At 35.9% G+C, this 22,971-nt stretch overlaps 1 protein-coding gene across 3 annotated transcripts in view; it reads left to right on the top strand.

Annotated features, from left to right (window-relative positions):
• ARHGAP15 (Rho GTPase activating protein 15) overlaps nucleotides 1-22,971 on the top strand; it is a 638,248-nt gene that overhangs the window by 91,835 nt on the left and 523,442 nt on the right. For all 3 annotated transcript variants that reach the window (XM_030916186.1, XM_010353830.2, XM_030916185.1), the window contains one exon: nucleotides 11,867-11,954. In XM_030916186.1, coding sequence (XP_030772046.1) covers nucleotides 11,867-11,954 — 88 coding nt within the window. The remainder of the gene's footprint in view (nucleotides 1-11,866; nucleotides 11,955-22,971) is intronic.

Here is a 22,971-nt window from a genome sequence, read left to right as displayed (position 1 = left end):
TATAATGAATTTTCTATATATTTATTTAAACAAAGTGAAATTGGTTGTGGGGGGAATCATCCATAATTTCAACACTTAAAATAGCTATTTCGGTTGTAAATAACAAGCTCTATTTTCTCTCCATATTGTGTCTGATTCTGGGATAGTGGACAGGGCCTTAAATCTTTGCCTGGAGTATTTTTCTGGAGTGGCCCTGCAGCCACCCTCCCTTGAAGGGTTCAGGAGACAGATGCACAGGAGACAAGATCAAATGCAAAGTTGCTTTAGGAGACTTGGCTAGTCCCTTCCCCAGTGGTGAATCGGGCTTAGAGAATCGGGTTCTGAAGGAACAACAGGAGGAAGTCTTGAGTAGCCCAGCTTGAGTGCTCTCCTTTGCCCTAAACCTTATCATGACCTGATCAACTCAAGAAGGAGTGTGGAGGGTACAATGATGCCTCTCCCCAAGATGAGTAAGTCATGACCCTTTCTTCCCTCACCAGCCATGTGGAATAAAGAATTTCTTCAAAATTATCTAAGTTAGTCAGTTCAGCCCTCCACTAGAGCTTGGTAGGAGAATAGAGGTGACAGCGTTGGTCAGTTCCACCCTCTAGCCTCATGCAAGGAAGTAGGGGAGATCCTAAAAGAAATAATTTCAAGAAAGCTGAAGGAGGTTCTACTGTGTGGTTTTGTAAAGTATCCTTACCCATAAACCCTCCACAAACCAACCTTATAACATGTAGAAGGCAGTGTTAAGAGGAAGAAGAGAAGAAGAGCAGGTCCCTTCCCTCAGCCAACTCACATGAATACGTTTTTAGGTAGTTTTGATCAATCTTTATACTTTGTGTTTTTGTTCTGTTTGCTGTTACTTTCCTGTTTGCGTACAATTTCCGTGTTACAGTTAAATTCATATAAACATGTGTTTGTACTCTGTTTTATTATTTCACTTTGCATACCATTATGCATTCTTTCAGCCTTTTTTCCACTTAAAGTTATATGTTTTAGTTTTCCTTTTTGTTTTGTTATTGTTGCGGTTGTTGTTACCCCAGGTGCACAGAATTGAGTTGATTATATCCTTCAGTTTGTGGCCTTGTGCTATCATCATTCTGGGCAAGAGCCCTAGCTGGTTTTATTTTATTTTTAGTCTCTAATCCTTGTTTCAATCCCCTGTAGACATTCATTTTAATGTATTTAATGCATGTTTGTCAAACTCATTCTCCATATATATCTATATTTAGCTGTATATACGGCATTCAAAAAAATAGTGTAGAGTTGTGTATGTGTGAGTGTGTTCTGTATAGCATAAATATTTTTGTATCATACACCTTATTATGTTTCTTACTACTTTCATTCCATGTTAGCTCTTGGGCAGCTTTCTATGGTGCTACACAGACATACCTCTCTTAATGATGGAGATATGTCCTGAGAGATGCATCCTTAGGTGATTTAATCATCATGTGAGCATCATAGAGTGCACTTACACAAGCCTAGATGGTACATGATATAGCCTATTGCTCCTAGGCTACGAACATTTACAGCATGTTGCTGTGCTGAATACTGTAGGCAATTGTAACATAATGGTATTTGTGTATCTAAACATACCTAAACATGGAAACAGTAATGCATTCCGCTATGACGTTATGAAGAATACCACGTCACTAGGCAATAGGAATTTTTCAGCTTCATTACAATCTCATAGGACTACTATCTATATTTCGTCCATTGTGGATTAAAACATTTTTATGCAGTGCATGAACGTCTTTAAATCTAGTTCATTTCTTCCAATTGCTGACCGCTTTGCCATCGTTTATGTATAGTCATGTGCCACATGGTGGCATTTTGATCAGCGATGGACAGCATATACAGCTGTAGTCTCATAAAATTATAAAACTGATGCCTACTGTACCTTCTCTGTGGTTAGATATGTTTAGATACACAAATACTTACCACTATGTTACAGTTGCCTACAATATTCAGTACAGTAACATGCTGTACAGGTTTGTAGCCTAGGAGCAATAGGCTATGCCATATAACCTAGTGCGTGGTAGGCTTTACCATGTAGATTTGTATAAGTACACTCTATGATGTTTGTACAGTGACACAATCACCTAATGACACACTTCTCAGAATATATCCTCATCATTAATTGAAGCATGACTGTACATGAATTTTTACTTACTCAATCTCCCAGCTGTGGACATCTAAGTTGCCTCTAACTCCTTTCATTCCAAACAACATTTCAATAAATCACATATATATGTTTCCTTTGAACCTGTTAGGAATTTTCTCAGGGGAATATTTCCAGGAGTACAGGATTGCTCAGTGGTAAGTCGCACACATTTGTAAATCTACTGGCTACGGTTGCCACACTTTCTCCTGACTGAGTGCCCCAATTCACACCAGTTCAATGTAAAATATAGAAGGGATTCTATTTTCCACAATTTTATCAGCAGAAGCATTATCCACTCTAATTATCCATAGAACATTACCTTAATGTTGCTTTTATTTGTGTTTCACTGATAGGTATTGAAGTTGAGGATCACTTTATCTCTTTAGAGCCATTCAGATTCTGCATTCTGATTCTATTCATAAACTTTGACTATTTTTTATTGAGTTTCCTGCTTTTATATTCAATAATTTGAGGAAACTCATAGTATATTTGAGATAATAATGTTTTGTCAATTTTACATGTTGTACATAACCCCTCCAAGTTTATGGGGCTTATTTTGTCTTTATTGTAAATACTTTACAAACTGAACATTGTATATGTAATCACCATGTTTAAGAACATGATATCCCATTATGTTGATGGGCTATAATATGCCAAATCATCCCTACCTCTTTTTTTACTTGATTTTTAAGCTGAGTCTGGTTTTATATTAAAAGTTATCATTGCAATAATTCTCCTATTGCTTGTCAATTTTTCTTTTATATTTTTGTCTGTTTCTTGAGACGGGATCTCACTGTGTCACCCAGGCTGGAGTGTAGTGGTGCCAGTCTCCTCTACCCCCACCCATCCACTCACCTTATGCAGGGTTAAAGGAGTAGCTGGGACCACAGGTACACACCACTGCACCCAGCTATTTTTTTTTTTTTTTTTTTTTTTTTGTATTTTTAGTAGAGACCTGGGTCTCACCATGTTGCTCAGAATGGTCTGGAACCCCTGGGCTCAAGAGATTTACCCATCTTGACCTTACAATGTGTTGGAATTACAGATGTGAACTATAGCACCCGGCCTTCTTTTATATTTTCTAAAGACAAATGCTAAGCCTGGATTACTTGATCGAATCACATGACCATTTTAAATGAATCTTAGTATGCATTGCCATATTGCCTACTCAAGGAGTGTATATGCTTTTATCACTAGCAACAAAAATGGTCAGTTTAGTCATAACCTTGAAAAATTATGTATCTTTTATCCTGTTGATAATTTAGTACTAATAAATAATATAACATACTATAATTTATGCATCTTATGTAAAATTTGATAGCCTTTGTTTCATTTATCCGGGACCTTTATATCTTTTAAAATTTTAATGAATTAATAAGCAATATTAATAGATGCTTACTCTATCAAGCACTTGGCTGAATCCTTTATCAGTAATACTTAAATGATACTACAATATAGACTCTATTATTGCATCCTATTGTATAAATGGAGAAACTCAGTCAACAGTATTAACCTCTTATTTCTCCCAAATCTTATTTTATATATAGTTTAGTATCACAGAATTTAGCCCTGACCTCTGCTTGAAACATGTTTCCTTTATCTCTCTTGCTTAAAGCTTTTTGAGACTAAGGAGCAAAAATAGTCCTTTTATTTCATGCCATCAGCAGTACCAGGGACTTCAATTGTCACTTAATAAGTATTATTTTATTAATTTCTATCAAGTTTTCTACTTATAAATCCATAATAGATCATCATACTTTGTATTGTCTTCTTATTTTCCTTCTTTCTCTTCTTTTTTTATGTGTCTTTATTTGTCTGTTTAATGTATTTTCTCTTTCTCTCAAAGAAATTTAACTTATCTCTGAATATGAGCAGGAGATGATAAAAGGAAAGATAACTTATTGGCTATAATTGACATTCATAACAGGCCACACATTTAGCCTTGTTTTGAAATGAGGTTATACACATTTCCCCAGTGATACACTGACAGGCTTGAAAGCAGAGTACATTCAGCATTCACTTTAATTTTTAATTGTGGACACTGAAACTATGCCTCAGCTTTTCTGATGAAGCATAGGAATTTCTTCATTTGGGGAATTCCGTCCCCAAACCTGTAAGTAACCCTGGCTTCTCTGAAACCCTGTGACACCTTAGTAAAAGGTTATTTTCAATGCTTACACTTAAAAAAGGCACCTGACAATATATTTACGAAGTTTCAACACCTCAAACTTGCTTCTCCCTCGGCACCTAGGTCTTCCCATCATCAGCGCCTGTGTGGCTCTGCACATCTTACCACAACATAGAGTCACATTCTTCTCTCCTTAGATGGGCACAGAAAGACATACCTGGGGGTGAAAATATGGCCAGAAGATGGCTATGAAAAGAAATGCAGAAAAAAAAAAAAAAGATTGTGCAGTGGTTACGTCTATTAGTGCCTGCTTTCATCCTAGGGCCCACAGCTACTAGGCCTTCTGTTGGGTTTTTGTTTGTTTTAACAATTGTTATTCAGAATGGACTTTCTTTGGAATGTGAGACTAAGGTGTGCTCCTAACATGATCATGTTTTTTCTTTAGTACTTTCTGCTCAGTGTCACAATAAATTCTTCCAGGCTGAATCTGTCTTTCTTCATTTTCTTGCAATACTGACAGAGATGGGTATTTTTACACCTCAGTGTCTTTTTGACCCACATTTTAGCAGTCATAAATTACAAGATGCTTAGAATATGAGACAGAAGAAATAAGTTCCTAGACCAACCAGTTTGAGTGAGTCTGTACATTTAACAGTGTCTGAGTGATTTTGCGGTAAATCAGTCAGGGACACTAGAATAAATTACTTTCACTCCCATCAGTGGTGCAGAATCAAGTCAAATCCAGCATGACCACGTTAGGTAACAAAGGCAGATGGCCCAAATAAGAGAAACTGAAATTTGTCAAGGAACCTCACATATATTTTCTTCTGACTTTTTGGTTTGTCACTCTGTCGTTACCTAAAGAAGGCAAAAGAAAGGTAAGCGTAGGATATAAAGCTTTTGGTGTTTAGAGCAAATGAACGTGTTAAACCTGGAGTTTAAGCTAACAGATTCTTATAATGGTAATGAATATTTTAAGAGCCATTTTTTCATCAAGCATTTTCCAGATAAGCTGTTACAAAGTTGCTGTTATTATGTGCTGCCATCCGGTGTCCATTTTGTAGAATGCCAAGCCGATGGCTTTGTTGAGTTTTTGTTTTTTTGTTTTTGGGGTGTTTTGTTGTTGTTGTTGCTGCTGCTGTTGTTGTTTGGGCTTTGATTTTGCTTCTGTACTTCTATTTGTCTGCTTGATTTTTTTGCATTTTCCAACTTCACAATTCAGGATTTGCTTTAGGAAAATTTTATGAAGTATTTCACTTGGATAAAGTGTCCCACCCATTGCATTAATGGTACATAAATGCCCTTAAAGAAATTTAGTTCTCCCTACTTCCCAGTTGTAGTTAGAACCCTTTTTCCCCTTAGATGTAATTTGTTTTGTATGTCAAAAGATAAAAGAAATACCTGCATTTCTGTTTTTGTTTTGTTTTGTTTTGAGGCCGAGTCTCACTCTCTCACCCAGGCTGGAGTGCAGTGGCGCAATCTTGGCTCACTGCAGCCTCTGCCTCTCGGGTTTAATTGATTGTCCTGCCTCAGCCTTCCAAGTAGCTGGGATTACAGGCACCTGCCACCATGTCCATCTAATTTTGTATTTTTAGTATACGGGGTTTTGCCATGTTGACCAGGCTGGTCTCGAACTCCTGACCTCAAGTGATCACCCTGCCTCAGCCTGCCAAAGTGCTGGGATTATAGGTGTGAGCCACCGTGCCTGGCCCAACACCTGCATTTCTTGCCACAGGATTTGTCTCCTGCATGGAATTACTGAGATCAAACCCTTACCTGATTGTTACCTGTAAATCCCTGTGGAAATTGATGGTTGTCTCCCTTACTCTTGGCACTTTGGACTGTCTTACTAAAGTTAGATATTTCCTGAGCTGTGTGTCTTAGTTACCTCTTTAGTCTATCCAACACCTTAGTTTTTGTCCCTCTGTGGAAAAAATAGAAAACTATGCTCTCAAAGTTATGATGCAATGTGGAGGCACTGATGGATCAATGGGTGAATTTGCCTCCTGACCATCATGGTAGGGATGGAAGACAGGGATAAAGGGCTTGCAGTTCAGCATTGCAGGATAGCCCAGGTCAGGCTAAGACGTGGCTTTGCTCTAAAGAGAAAGAGATTCTAGTACTTCTATGACAACTCTTCCTTATCTCCCCTTCTTAGCTCCTTTCATGAGGCTCTCAACTGGCATGCTCAGAGTGACTACAGAGAGAGCTGCATGCCACCTGTCTAGAGACCATGGAGACACTGGAGTGAGCAGGGTCCTGAATCCCATCTTCATGGCTTGTTTGCCCTTGGTTAGGATGCAGCCTTACTGGGCTTCAGTTTTCTCTTCTGTAATATGGGGGTATCCTAGACTCATTCAGAAGACTTGGTTTCCGTGTTTATTGTCCATCTTCTTGTAGTTAGACATAAAATTTTTGAGGTATGTCTTATTTTTCCATCTCTATTCAGTCCTTAGAATTGTGTTTGGCATGTGGTAAATGTTTAATGGAGACTTGTGACCAGCTTAGTAATTAAATTCCATAGTGCATATAAAATGCCAGGTGGCATACAGAGCAGAAGTCAGTGCAAGCTCAGGGTGGGAAGCCCTCTGGAGAAAGCTCAGGTATTGGCCACTAGAAGCATAAATCAGGAAAAAATATCCTATATCAGAAGTGTTCAATAGTTAAGAAAAAATAATACTAAGAATACTATATTAAAGCACTAAGAAACTAAAGAACAGAGAAAGGAAATGAAATTTTTTAGTCCTCGTTAATGAAGAACAGCATACACAGAGCAGAAAACATCTAGATGTATGACCCTTCTGAAATTTGAAAGGCCATATGCTCTTTTACTCAAAAAATCTTTAATAATCACCTACTAAATGTCAAATAGTATGCCCAGTACTGGAAATGCTCTAAGAAGTTAGAGGTGGTTTCTACCTCTTTGTGGGAGCTTGAGGGCAGAGAGAGACTTCCTAGTGTGAAAACTGCGTTTATCCTAGAAAATAGTCTATTTGCAAAGTTTCATCAGAAGCTGCTGGACTCACCTATCCTGGCTAAGGCTTTTAAGCTTATATGAGTTGCCTACTTCCTGAGATGTCACCTAATATATTGAATAAGAGTCATATATAGTGATTTGGTCGCATATGGAAAATATCAAATCCTTAAGTCAAGGTAAAACCTTCCAAGTGATCCTTTGCACACTCCAGAGCTGACAATGCCTTACAAGAGAGTCACCACGTTAGAGCAATTCGGTGAAAAAGCTATTCCACTGATGTGCTGAGAACTACAGGCATCACAATGGGTCAGACATGTCAGAATGGAAAATAGACTGGACAGATATTATAAGGATAATGGTCAAGTTTCTAGAGTACTTTGATCGGAGAGGAAGGTTCAGACCTAAGCCATAGTGAAAAGTTTTTCTCATTAGGTAAACCCTCAGTTACTCCTAGACTACAGGCTGCTGACTCCCTTTCTGGGTTTGTATTCTTTGCTGAGTGCAGATGAGTCTGCTAATCACAGACCAGAATATTCCCTGGCAGAAAAGATACAGAGATGCCACCCAGTTAGGAACACACACCTGTTTCTGTCTTCTAATGAGGAGTCAAATGATACATCATCTTATTCCTTTGAATCAGTGCAACTTCTAGGGGAAGAGAGCATGGGAATGGTGGGTCTTTGCTCAGTCTTTCTAATAAGGATCAGGTAAAGTAGTTAATAACAGAGCCTGGATAGCTGATATCTTGTCTCACACTATGCACACTAGCTTCTATCATTTGAGGATTTCAACCAAAACTACATTAAAATCCGACTTTGAAAATATCCTTAACGAAGGTAGAACTGCTTAATCCTGGATATGTACCCAAAGAATTATAAATCATTCTGCTATAAAGACACATGCACATGTATGTTTATTATGGCACTATTCATAATAGCAAAGACTTGGAGCCAACCCAAATGTCTATCAATGATAGACTGGATAAAGAAAATGTGGCACATATACACCATGGAATACTATGCAGCCATAAAAAAAAAAGGATGAGTTCATGTCCTTTGCAGGGACATGGATGAAGGTGGAAACCATCATTCTCAGCAAACTAACACAAGAACAGAAAACCAAACACCACATGTTATCAGTCATAAGTGGGAGTTGAACAATGAGAACACATGGACACAGGGAGGGGAACATCACACACTGGGGCCTGTTGGGGGTCGGGGGCTGGGAGTAGAATAGCATTAGGAGAAATACCTAATGTATATGATGAGTTGATGAGTACAGCAAACCACCATGGCATGTGTGTACCTATGTAACAAAACTGCACGTTCTGCCCATGTACCCTTAGAACTTAAAGTATAATTTTACAAAAAAAGACAGTATATAAAAAAGAAATTATTCTTTGGCCATTGTTGTAAAGTCATAATGTAGTTAGGGCTGCCTTCACCGGTGTGCATCCAGGGCCCCATGCTCGGAAGGACTCTGCCCTTGATTTAATGCTAGATTGTTACTGTCTTAAAATTCTTCATAATTTTTGGACACAGAAAGCTGCATTTTTATTCTGCATTGTGCTTTGCAAATTCTGTACACAATTCTGTTTTTCATTGGCAGATAGGTGTAAAGTCATGTCTTTCAGTTATTCAAAAATGTGTATTGAGGCCTTAAAAAGTAAATAAAAAAATTTGGATTAAAAAAAAACAGACAGCATAAAGTAATGAACAGATTATAGGTTTTGGAGCTAGAGAAACTGAGTTTAACTTTAAATCTAAGTGTAAGACCTTAAGTTACCCTTTGCGCCTCGTTTTTCATATTAGTAAATAGAGATGTTAGTACTTTCGTCATTTTTGTGTATGAAGCTAAGCATAAACTAGGTGATTAGATTTATGCTAGGTATTCTAAATAATTTATGCTAATTATTTTTTTAAAATAAATCATGGAAAAAAATTGAGATGGAAGAGGACATCTAAAAGGTTGTCAGCAGCATTATTATTCTTCGTTTTGAAATGAAATTCTTTTCAAGCAATAACGCTCAGCTTTCACTTTTATTCAGAGAAGATGAAGACCGTGTTTATAGTTTATAATTTCAAAACAAAGTAGCACTGTACATAAGGTGTCAGAGCAAGTCATGTTGCTAAGGTTTCGAGGCCTGCAGTTCTTACCCTCTTCAGTTTTTTCATCCAGTTCACCTAACAGGGACCCAGTTCACAGAAGTTCAAAGTCCTAATAAAGAACAATGAGATAATTGTGTTTCATGCAACTTTAACTCTAACCAGTTCCATTTCCAAGTTTAAGGATGGGGAGAGTTTTGCCAGCAAGTTCTATAAATGATCAACATCTGAAACAGATTCAAATCAGAGCCATTTATCCAGGACTTACTATAGATAGGATGCAAATAAGGTATAGTATCTCCTTGTGAGAATATGAAATATATAGTGGGAAATATAATAGGTAGGTTAAATATGGATTCTTCATGTGTGAGGGTGTTCTGTACTCCCTGACCACATATGGTCAAAATAAGGGTGGTGTTAAAAGATGCCCAGACTAGACTTCTAACAATGTTTCTCTTTTTTCCTGTTTGGGGTTATCTATTATTATGACCCGAATGAAGAGAAGGCTATTGCTGCTTCAATTCACTCTTCTGCTGCTGGTACCTAAAAGAAGAAATGGGCACTAGGGCAGAAGGAAACGTCTGTGTGGTTTTCTTTCTGGGTTTTGTTTTTTCATAATTTAATTGAAGAATTGAGACTCTTCATTTAAAGACAAGTGGGTCCAAGAACACAGTGTTTGTATTTGGATGTTGAAAAATACACATTGTGCTTCTTGTGTGTCTGCTTATTCTGTTCTTTTTTTAACACAATGGTGTATCATTAAGAAAGCTCCAGGCATATAAGAGCAACCTAATTCTTTTTGTAAATATTAACCTGACTGAATCAAAGCTGTCCTTTCAATCAAGCTCTTAGTTTCTAAAAGGCAAGTGGAAATAAATTACACAAAGATCTTCAATAGTCATTTAAAAATATTTTGGTGTGGTTTTCTATTGACCTGAATAAAGTCTTTCCATAAACTTTAAAAAAAAAATCACTTTTGTAAAATGGATTCAACTATTTTGAAGTGAATGTTAAGCCGAAGCAAACTGCAATAATACACTCTAATGGGTAGAAACTCATGGATATTAATCTCCTTAATATCTTTACTATCTACAAAAGAGTGCCTTCATGACATGAACATATACATATTCTAACTACAGAAGCAATACGTGCTCAATGCAGAAAACTTGGTAAACACCAAGGAATACAAACGAAACTCAAAAGCCGCGATTTTACCACTTGATTTGATTATTGTCATATCAAGACTTTTTTCCAGGCCAAAGTTCAGTCATTGACCCAATACATATGTATTTTGTGTCTATTCTGTCCAAGGCACCATGCTAAGCATTGGGGATACCTTTGTAGAGATGAACTGATTTCTAACATCTCGAGGCTCATTTCTTAATGTAGGATAGAGGTGAAATTTATGAAAAATATTTTTAAATTTATCATAAGTGATATGAGAGGATGTCATGGAAGGCACATATGACAAAGCAATGTTTTGACTTCTAATTAATGGAATTAATAATCAGAAGGGAATGTATGGGTGAAGAAAATCCTAGGTAAATAGCACAGCACAGTTATAAACTACATGTATTATGGTCTAAATTAAAACATTCCTACATCAGTATTCTTCTACAGCATAGGGTTCATTATTCTGTTATATGGGTGTATTATACGCAATTTATTTAACCAATCTTTTTATATATTTTATGTATGGAATTAACAAATAATGATGCAATTAATTTCTATGCACACAGACTCAGCAACTCGTGAGACTGTTTCTCTAGAATAAATTTAAATTCATAGGAATGGACATGTTTAGCCAAAAGATATACACATTTTTAGGGATTTTTAAAAAGCACATTTTCAAATTACACTCTAGAAAGGAAGCAACAGTCTGCATTCCCACCAATAGTGTATGAGAGAATCTATTTCCTACACCCTGATTATCCCTGGATGTTATCAGATGTTAGTTCTTTTATTCCTTGACAATTTGATGTACAAATAGGGAAAAAGCAAGTCACTATTTTTATTTGCATTTCGTTGATTTCTAGTAAGATTCTACATTATGAAAATATTTTGAATTAAGCAATGACACATGAGGCTGGTTAGTTTTTAAGACTGAAATACACTAAACCAATGAAGCGAAGAAATAATGAAGGAAGGAAAGGGTTCCGATTCCTATTTTTACTTTGCTATTTTTGGTTTGCTGTAAAAACATAAACTTTTTATGGGAAGGATGCACATGGATACACAAAAAATGGATTTTTGGTAGTTGAAAAAGATTTTAGGTGGATCTATAAATTAAGAAACTCTTACTATAAATGCTATGCTTTTAAATAATTCCAGAACGTCTTTATTATTACCCAAATTCCATACCACCTATAGATTTTAATAAAGAGGAGACTTTTAGGAAGATTGTTAAAAATAAAGATGGTCTCTACTCATTCCAAATGTTGCTCATACTGTATCTATAAATGATTTCTTCAACTGATAATGCTTCCTTTCCTTTTTATTTTTTTTCTAAGGAAAAACTGGTCTACTTCCTGGATCGTTCTTTCTAGTCGAAAAATTGAATTTTACAAAGAATCCAAGCAACAGGCTCTGTCCAATATGGTAAGTAATTCTCTGTTTCTATTGTTAAACACCTTTTCAGAAATATTGTAGAATTAAAAATTTGGTTTTATTAGAAATCACACTAAAACCTCCAAGCTACCAACATCTGAAAACAGATGGAGAAAATGACTAAATAAACTTTTAATCAGATGAAGGGAAATAGAACTTAGTGTCTGTTTTATTAAGTGGTGCATTTGGAGAATAATCACAAAATGAGATGTATGGTGAGCGGCTATGTAGTAATGTGAAGGTAACACTTTAAATTAAGGTGCCATTTATAAATGCCTTATTCTTATTTATGAAATGATCACTAAATGCAGCTATTTGCTCAAATAATGTATCATAAAGTATGTTATAAAATGCATTAGTAATAAATGCTTAACGGATGATGCTATGGGAAGCTGTTTTAAAGAATATTATAAGACGTAAATCGTATTAAACCATGTATGTGCATCTTTAATACATGAATTTAAGTTGTTATCTAGCATGCTATAAAGTGCTTCAGACATTAATAAATAATAATAAACTGTTTATAAATGGCACCTTAATATAGGGTATTACCAATGAGGAAACACTCTAAATTAGCCAAGAGATTTTTTATCTTAGTCTAACTGTGACATTCACTATATCCAGCTACCCTTTTTGAATTTTTCTATGACCCCATCTAATGGAGCTAATACAATTTCTGTATCCTGTAGTTATTACAAAGTGAAATTTGTAGGGTTTCTCCATTGTACCTGGGAGAGGGCCTCACATATACTTACAAAGATTTGACAGTGATAGTAAGTAAGAGAAATTCGGAGCCAGTTACTGGGGCAATTCAAGCTCAAAACCTTGCTGCCCAAACACAAGAGCTGCCACAAGATGTAGGAGACAGTGGGCAGGCAACATATCTGACAGCCTCCTGATTAGGAACGACTCCGGGCAGGAACTAACCTACCAGAGCCCATCGGCCTGATGGATGACAAGGAAAAGGGTCACCTGGCAGGAGTTACCCACAATGAACTAATTTATATTTGGCAGGTAATAAAACGATGGGAAGTTCTTTGCTCTCCAGCCACTAGTTGTGTTTGCTATGTAATCCTCTTTAAATAGAAAATAGAAAGTCATTTGCTAAGAGATTTTTCTTAAAAGAAGATTTTAGTAAGAACAAAAGGTAGCATTTGGCTTGCTTCTGATGACCGCAGTAGCCTTTATCCCCAAGTGGCTTGATGATTTTGGAGTCTCAGTGCTGTCCAATCTGTAAACTAATTATGAATAAATTTAAAATATATCTCAGTCCTTTGTATTTTTAATTTAAACTGCCTCAGAAATTTTTTTAGTTTTTTTTTGTTTTGTTTTGTTTTTATTTTTGGCTACAGTAAGGTTGAGATAATCTTTTTAAGGAAAATAAAGTACCCCTAAGGGCCAGGCACAAAACAACTTTCATCCACTTGCAGGTCCTTTGTCTTCCCTTTGAATGAGCTCTAAGGGGGACGTCAGGAGGGGAGGAAAGTCGCTGGCCTTGCTGAGTTTGGCTGCTGAAAAGATGATCTTCCCCTGCTGAGTGAGAAGAATTCCGTTGGGAAGGGAGTTTATGCAAATGTGTGGGATAATGGGAGAGATAAGATTTCATATTTTAAAGCATTTGGTTTATTTTTATTTTATTATTTTAATCTTTTTATACCAGGAGATAAAATTATCAGCTGTTAAATTTTATACAGGTGAAAGAAAACTCCCTTTCTGATTGCAGGCAAACCTTGCAAGTTAGCTCACTAATTGCATGCCTCTTGTTCAACCTTCAGAACTGTCGTAAATTGACAATAGACTTGACTTGTAGAAGAAATTTGTTAACATTTTTCTGGCAGTCCTTATTTATTACTTCTGGCCCCATTTTTAATGCTTTTATGGTTTCTACCAGACACTTATTGTCTTCAAAGTCAATTCAGAGCAGCAACTAACTGTGTTTTGTGGTAATGGGTAAGAGAATTACAGATTCATGTTTGTGCTGCATGAATTGACTTGCTAGTCAACTTCTTGGATCCATTTCTAACCCAGTATTAAAGGTCTAGTGGGATAGCCCACATTTACCAGTTCCAGTCTTAGAGAAACGATACAACCATTGCCAGGCCTTGATTAAAGATGCTGTGGTTTTATTTTGAAAGAGATTTATGCTCAAGTTTCTGAATTTCTCTTGCACCCCCTTAGACTTGTTCTGGTGTTGTTTATTGTGCTTCTGGAAAAAAGTCTGCCCCTTCCTCCTAGGGGTCAAGACAAGCTGCCTGAGTGAGTGCAGAATGTGATTTAAAAGAATAAACGGTATTTTAGTCCTTATACAAATGATCTTTAAGTGTTAATGCAGCAGTGAGACAAGGCAAAAAAAAAAAAAAAACAGCCAGAAAAGTTTTGAAGTTGGACTCTAGGGGATGTAATTCTATTTTTACCACTTAGAAGCTGAACATTACTTACTTCTTTGAGCTTCAGAATCCTTACCTCTGAAATGGGCATAGTGATACCTGCCAACAGAATTAGTAAATAATGAAATTAATTAGTAAAAACAAATACATGACGACCAAAAAATTTATTGTGCTTTATTATATCATATGCTATTAAATACAGAAATATAGCATATTCTGTAGTATACAATATACAGTGGAATTATATTATTACATTAGTTTTGTACTTGACCTGATTCAGACATTTATAGAAGAGAGAATATACTAATTCAAGAAACTCCATCATGCATGACCTCCAAAAGAATGTATCCAGAAGTAGCATAAAATACTGTCTCAGAGCAATGACTAATACTGAAAATAAAGCCATCCATCCATTTAGGGCTCTAGATTTTAACCTCCTGAAAGTCCATACGAAGTATCCCAGTGCCCCCATCTTCTTCCTTTGGTTCTTACCCTTGCTGTTTTCACATTTAATACAGCATGTTACGAAGTATTGTGCCTGACCCCACATTCTGTGTTTGTCTACTTTTCTTTCTCACTGAAATTCTTCCAGTTCATATCTGTCTTAGTTAGGACTGCTATATCAAAGTACCAAAGGCTGGGTGACTTAAACCACACACGTGCATTTCGCCCAGTTTTGGAGGCTGGGAAGTCCACGATGGAGGCACAGGTGGATCTGGTGTCTGCTGAGGTCCTGCTTCCTCGTTTGCATCTGTCCTGTCTTCTCACTGTATCCTCACATGGCAGAGGGCAGAAAATGAGACAGCAGATGTTCATGTCTTTTCACATAAAGCCGCTAATCCCATTCATGAGAGCTCTACCTTTATGGTCTAATTACCTCCCAAAGGCCCTGCCTCCTAATGACATCACACTGGGGTTTAAGGTTTCAACATAGGAATTTTAGAGGAACACATTCAATCCATAACAATATCCAAGTCACATTTTTATCAAAAGCAGACTTACTGTGCAAATAAGCACAGAATCACTTTGCTTATTTTCATAGAGATTCAGTGAGTCAGTGATAGAGAAGGAAGAATGACCTATTCTGTTCTTGTTTTATAAAAAGGACATTGAATTGTAACTGACCACCTACTATCATCAGCATTTTATAACAGAAAGGACATTATAAAATAACCAATCCAAAATATAGAAAGGATAAAATTATCAGAATAAAAGACACTCTTTACCAAAAAGGAAACTGTCCCCCTTATTTGCCTAACATACTCTCTCTTTTGCTCATCAGGGCAAGTGGATCTGGACTGACTGGTCCTCCAGTGAGGAGGAAAACCACTCGTGTCCCTAGATCCAGATTTCCTGAATTATGAAGGAAAGGATGGTGTTCGTATTCTCGTATTTTTAAATGTATTTTTATGTATAACTCACTTGAAAATCTTTAAAATATTATAAAATAATGCAGGAACCATTTTAAGTAAAATGTATAAAACATCTGTATGTATTTTTAATAGGCATTAATCAATCACCTACATAAGCACCACCCAGGATGAGATATAGACCCTGCCAGCCCTTCAGAAGCTCCAGCCCCTATCAGTTGTCCGTTTGTCATCATAGCCTCTTCCCTTCTCTGGAGTTAGCCACAAACCTGTGTGTTAGTCATTATTTTGTTGCCTTTCATTATTTTCCCACCTATAGCTATATACCTTAAAAATATAATTTAGGTATTTTTTAAATTCATAAAAAGGGAATCCTAGTGTATGTTTCTTTTGTTTCTTGTTTCTTTCACTACGTATTTATTGTTTTTTCTGTCCTTTAATATTTTATCATTCCATTTTTTTCTTTACTAGTTTGGGAGGATACACTTTGTTTCTGTTCTGTTAGTATAGTTAACCTAGGATTACACCATTAGTACTTATCAACGAATAAAGCTAGTGTGAGATCCTTTACCTTCTACTAAAATATTACCTTAGAATATTTTTAATCAATTTATCCCTTTCTCAATGTATATATTATTACCATCTGGTGTTTTAATTTTTTAAATACCACTAGACATTATTATTCTCTTTTATGGAGTCAATGTTTGTTTACATTTGCCTATTTGGTGCATTCTTTGCTATTTATTTCTCCATGAACTTTGGACTTGCTTTCTAGGATCACTTTTTCTTCTGCTTGAAATACATTCTGAGAAATTCCTGTGCTAAGTGTCTTGCAGGGACAATCTATCTCGTAGTCTGCTTATTTTGAAAAAAACCTCTATTTCTCCCTCATCCTAGAAATATATATTCTCTTTGAATATAGAATTTTTAGTTGGTAGTCATTTTCAGTCAGCATGTCAAAAATATCATCACACTGTCTTTTGTTTTCCATTCTTACAATCAAATCACCTGTTCACACAACTGCTCTTTTCTGATTGCTCATAATATTTTTCTCATTACCTTTGTTTTTCTACAGTTTCACCATGATGCATACAGATGTCAGTTTCTTTTCATTTTTCCTGCCTGGATTGTTATGCTCCTTAAAATTATTTATTGCTGTCATTAATATATTTCAGAAAATTTCCGATAGCTATCTTTTTTTTTTCTTTCTTTTTTTTTTTAGACAAAGTCTCACTGTGTCACCTAGGCTAGAGTGCAGTGGCATGATCTTGGCTCCCTACAACCTCTGCCTCCTATGTTCAAGCAATTCTCAGGCTCAGCCTCCAGAGTAGCTGGGATTACAAACATGCACCACCATTCCTGGCTAATTTTGGTATATTTAGTAGAGATAGAGTTTCACCATGTTGGCCAGGCTGGTCTTGAACTCCTGACCTCAAGTGATACACCTGCCTCAGCCAACCAAAGTGCTGGGATTACAGGTGTCAGCCACCGTGCCAGGCCCAATGGCTATCTTTTCAAATGTAGCCCCTTTTATATTCCCTTTCATCTCCTTCTAAACCTTCAGTTAAACCCATGTTAAATTTCTCACTGTATTCTCTAAATGCCTTGCACTCTTATTTTTCTTATATTTTTGTCTTTCTGAGCTTCATTGCAAATAATTTCTCTTTAGGTATCTTCCAGTTCTTCATTCTCCTTTCATAATGAACATTAAGCTTTTAATTTCAATTATCATAATTTTTAGTTCTAGAATTTTGTTTCTTTTAAAAATGTACTATGTGTATTGAGTTAATTTTTTCCTGCAGGTATTTTTTAAGACTATTTTATTTTGTTGTAACTAGGAGGAAGTGTTGTTTTATAATCTGTATTTTGTGATTCTAACATCTAAATTTGTGTCAGTATGTTTCTGCTGGTTCTTACTCATGTTGCTTTGTTTTCTTGTATGTCTGGTTATCTTTGACTGTGTGCTAATCATTGGTATTGAAATATTATCATGGGAGGCACTTTGAGGCCTAGGATAAATGTGTCCTACTCCATATTATTTTAGATTTTTCTCGTGAGGTTTGGGACCTTCCCAGAGACTATCTCAACCTAAATAAACAGTATAAAACTCTCCAATTATGTCTACATAATAGGAGGGTCGTAGCTATCCTGCCACTTCTCAGGGACAAGATTGTGCCTCATTTTTTCTTATTTTCTTATTTTGCATTGCTTATCTACCAAAACAGTCTTCTTTATATTTGTTTGGGTTTGGAGAAAGGCAACAAGTTTAATATTGGTTCTCCCTTATTCTTTATAACACTTCGGCCAGGACCTTGCTCCATTATTCTGGGTTTGATTGACCAAAGCTCAAATGTGTAGCATAAACAAATGACCTCAGGAAAAATGCAGTTATGTTACTTTGATTTTCAGCTTCCCTCACTGACTTCATATTTCCACCCCTAAAAAAATATTTACGGTGGCAGTCCCACTGTCTTTTCATATTTTCAATTCTTTTAAGGAGTAATTTTAAAAAGAAACATTTTATCCAGCATTTTTATTGTTTTCAGTGGGAGAGTTGATCCAAAAACATAGCTTCTCATTACAATCTACCTCACTTTAATTTAAGTATGCATTTGGTTAATCAAATTTGTGCTATTTATATAAATCTTGGTGGGAAAAGACTTCATAAGAATATGTATTGAAATTCTACAATGAACAGCTTGCTCGTTAGGGCTACATATAAGGCATAGAGATATAATCAAGATATAGTCTTTGCCTTATAAAATCTCTGCCAAAAAATAGGGTGAGATGAAATAAGAAACATAGTAGAGGTTTTTTTTTTTTTTTTTTTTTTTTTTCCTGAGATTTTGAAGAAGGCGAGCTCACATCTGTGAAAGATTTGAATTGGGCCTTGAAGGACAGTTATAATTTGAATATGTGGAGATTTGTAGGGAGGGAGTGCAGGGGGATAAAAAACATGAACAATGGCATAAAACTGAGAATGGGCAGAGTCTGTGCACAGCAAAGAGAAATGAATTTTTGGTTTGGTTTGAAGATAGGATAAAAGAAAAGGATTGACAAGAGTATCATGACCTGAGATTTGCTATGAGGGACAAATGAGTTTAATGAGTTGTGTTAGCGTACTCCAGGTGTCTTCATTCTGGAATAATCTGCCATGGCTATTATTTTAACAAACATACACTGAAGAGCAGTACTAGTCAGTGTTATGTGTCTTAAAAGAGCCAGCCTACTGTAGGGCCAAAGCAAGAGAGGATGTTCATTCTTCAAGGATCTTCATCTCATTTACTGCAGAAGTGAAAACTGTTTCCTCAGCAGCACCCACATTAGTGTTTGTTTCATCTGGTGCTAAAGAAGTACTAGAGAATAGGAGTTGTCTGTTTGATTTATCTTCTCAGACCTTGACTCACATTCCTTGTATTTTTCGGATACGCTTTCCTATTTTGGTATTAGTGAAGTATTTCAATTGACTCTAGCACTTCGTTTGCAGTTTGACTCCTAAGTACCTGCTGTACTTCGTAATTTTAGAGCTTCTGCTTGAAGTGTTCAGGAGGCACCTGATCATGTGCATGGGATTTGGCAAATCTCCATTTTTGGTTAAACAAAACCCATTTGATGGATTGCGTCATAGAGAAGAAGCTCTGCAATTTAGAACATCCATTCATTTATTCTATCAACAGTTAACAACTCCTACCAGGTGTCACATAATTTTTTTCTTCTTGTTTTGTCCTTACCTTAGGGGCAACAGAAACATTCAAATGAATAATATATGATCCCTGCTCTTAAAGTACTCACAACATGGTAAAAGAGACATAATTTCATATAGGTTTATTATAATAAAACTATGACTAAAGTGTTAAAAAATATTAGACAACATGCTGTGGAACCATAGATTTAGCTATAGCTGGTATTTTTTCAGAGAAACTACTATTGCAAATAATGTTCAGTTTATGTATCTCTCCTTTTGTTCAAATATTACCGTTTGAGATTATTATATCAAATATTATTGAGCATCTCTTATGTTTAAGTCAGTATGATAGATTTTTAAGTCACTATGATAGGTGCACTGAAAGATAAAAAATGAACCAAACTGAAACAAATAGAAAGTATGGCTTTAGATTGAGTATAGTGAAAAAATGGATGTTGGTAGTTGTCCTAAAATGGCATGAACAAGACATGGGGTTGTTTTATGATAACTCAGAGAAGAGTGTGATTGCTTCCATTTGGATAGGATTTGAAATATATTCATGGGGGAAGTGACATTTGAGCACATTTCTGAAGGATGGATAGGATTTTGATATAAAAGGGGGCAAAAGATATTTTATGTACTAATAAGAAAGTAATTAATAATGAAATATGGAAAATTCTTTTTTTTTTGTTTATTTTACAGATGTATATTGATCTCTCGCCTTCTTCCATGCACTGTGTACTAGTCACTGTTCTTGAAATGTTTTAATGGGGGTTCCCTGAGGCCTAGAGTGAATATTTCCTAGTCCAGACTATTTTGTGTTTCTTCTATAAGTTGCCTGGGAGTGAGGAATAGCTTCAAACTAAGTTAAGGAACAGCATTGTGGAACAGCAAGCAGTGTAATTTGGTTAGAAAGTCAGTGTGGAACTGGTTTATGAAAGACCTTGAACAGGATTGGGAGAAGAGGTCATTTCATTCTGTAGGCAATGTAACCAATATGAAATATTCTCAATTTCTCAATTAAGAGAGACTCGGAGTTTTCAGATGTTTGGGGAATTTATATATATATATATATATATATAGAGAGAGAGAGAGAGAGAGAGAGAGTCTGTCTTAATTTTATATATGTATAATTTAAAAACACATGCAGGACTTGGTAAATTATCTGAGAGACATGTTCTAAAAATTTATGCAAATAGATGTGAGCAATAAGGCCTGAGCTCTTACGACAGAGAAAATTGTAAAACGGCTGTTTGTCATCATTTTGGCTCAATGCATTTAGTAAATCACAGGACATCTTTTCACTGACAAAATATTTTGATATTCTCATATGTCTCTGACCTCCAACAGTATGGTCATTTCTAAAGAAGTTCTAGTGCAAAGTGAACAAGCAGAGCTATTCATCTAAGGAGAGCTAACAACATGCTGTCCTAAGAACTAGGTGTGTCACCATCTCAGTGAGCAATGGTTGCAAACCTAGTGGTGTTTTCATCTGACTCCAGAATATCTGTTTAGTGTCACACCCTACTTAAACAAAACTAACACTCAGATGCTGTGGAACTCATTCTCATCAATTGGGTGGATGAGAGCCACTGTTTCTAGTGTATTCATCACATACTGCTCAGAAAATTTAGTGTCACTTTTGATATAAATTCGAGAACATTGTAAACATTTTAGGGAATATTTTCCTCCTAAAATTGTGTGGTTCTAAAGCCAGTATATTCAGTAGAAAGCCTATATGTTGGCTGTGTAAGGGACTTTTTTGTTACTCTTATGTTTTTTGTTTTACATTGTACTAATATGTATTTTTAATCAGAGCCAACAACTGGCAATTTTTACTTTTTAAAAATTATATTTTGGCATTTTACATTTAAGTCTTTAATCCATCTTGAGTTAATTTTTGTATATGGTGTAAGAAAGGGGTCCAGTTTCAATTTTTGGCACATGGTTAAGCCAGTTCCCCTAGTACTATTTATTAAATAAGCTATAAAAACCCTAGAATGAAATCTAGACAATACCATTCAGGACATAGGCACAGACAAAGATTTTATGATGAAAATGCCAAAAGCAATTGCAACAGAAGCAAATAGTGACAAATGGGGTCTAATTAAACTAAAGAGATTCTGCACAGCAAAAGTAACTATTATCAGAGTGAACAGACAACTTTCAGAATGGGAGAAAAAAATTGCAATCTATTCATCTGACAAAGTTCTAATACCCAGAGTCTATAAGGAACTTAAACAAATGTACAAGAAAAAAAATAAACAACCCCATTAAAAAGTAGGCAAAGGATGTGAACAGACACTTCTCAAAAGAAGACATACATGCAGCCAAAAAACATATAAAAAAAGCTCAACATCACTGATCATTAGATAAATGCAGATCAAAACCCCAATGAGATACCATCTCGCACCAGTCAGAATGGCAATTATTAAAAAGTCAATAAAGAACAGGTGCTGATGAGGTTACAGAGAAAAAGGAACACTTTTATACTATTGATGGGAGTGAAAATTAATTTAATCATTGTGGAAGACACTGTGGTGATTCCTCAAAGACCTAGAGGCAGAAATATCATTTGACCCAGCAATCCCATTACTGAGTATGTACCCAAAGGAATACAAATCATTCTACTATAAAGATAGATGCACGTGTATGTTCATTGCAGCACTGTTTACAATAGCAAAGACATGGAGTCAACCTAAATGCCTATCAATGATGGACTGGATTAAGAAAATGTGGTACATGTAGACCATGGAATACTGTGCAGCTATTAAAAGGAACAAGATCATGACCTTTGCAGGGACATGGATGGAGTGAAAGTCATTATCCTTAGCAAACTAACACAGGAAGAGAAAAACACACTTATATGTGGGAGCCGAATGATGAGAACACATGGACAGAGTGTGGGGAACAACAAATACTGGGGCCTGTTGGAGGGGGTGGTGGGGAGAGGCACACCATCAGGAAGAATAGCTAACGGATGCTGGTCTTAATACCTTGGTGATGGGATGATCTGTGCAGCAAACCACCATGGCACACGTTTAGCTATGTAACAAACCTGCACATCCTGCACATGTACCCCTGAACCTAAAAGTGAAAGAAAAAAATTGTATTTTTAAAAGGTACAATGTGATGTTTTGGTGCATGTATACATCGTGGAATGATTAAATCAAGCTATTAACATATCCATTACCTCATTTTTTTGTGTGTGATGAAAATATTTAAAATATAATCAGTGATTTTTAAATATATAGGATGTTATTATTAACTATAGTTACCATGCTATACAATGGATCTCTAGAATTTATTTTTCTTGTCTAATAGAAATTTTGTACACTTTAAGCAACATCTCCCCATACCTTTCCCCCAAACCCCCAGGCCCTGGTAAGTACTATTCTGCTCTCTGCTTCTATGAGTTTGATGTTATAAAAATTTTACTTTTAAAAACAGAAAACTTTTCTAAGGCATTTAATGGACTATTAACTTTTCCAAACCACTCATTCAGCCATAACCTTGGAAGCAAAAATGGGCAACATAAAAGGCCTCATCAAAATAATTGGTTTTCA

Source organism: Rhinopithecus roxellana, chromosome 14 (genome assembly GCF_007565055.1).
Source record: "Rhinopithecus roxellana isolate Shanxi Qingling chromosome 14, ASM756505v1, whole genome shotgun sequence".
Classification (NCBI taxonomy): domain Eukaryota; kingdom Metazoa; phylum Chordata; class Mammalia; order Primates; family Cercopithecidae; genus Rhinopithecus; species Rhinopithecus roxellana.
Note: the sequence above shows the minus strand (reverse complement) of the source record. Positions and strands in the feature narration are given on the sequence as shown.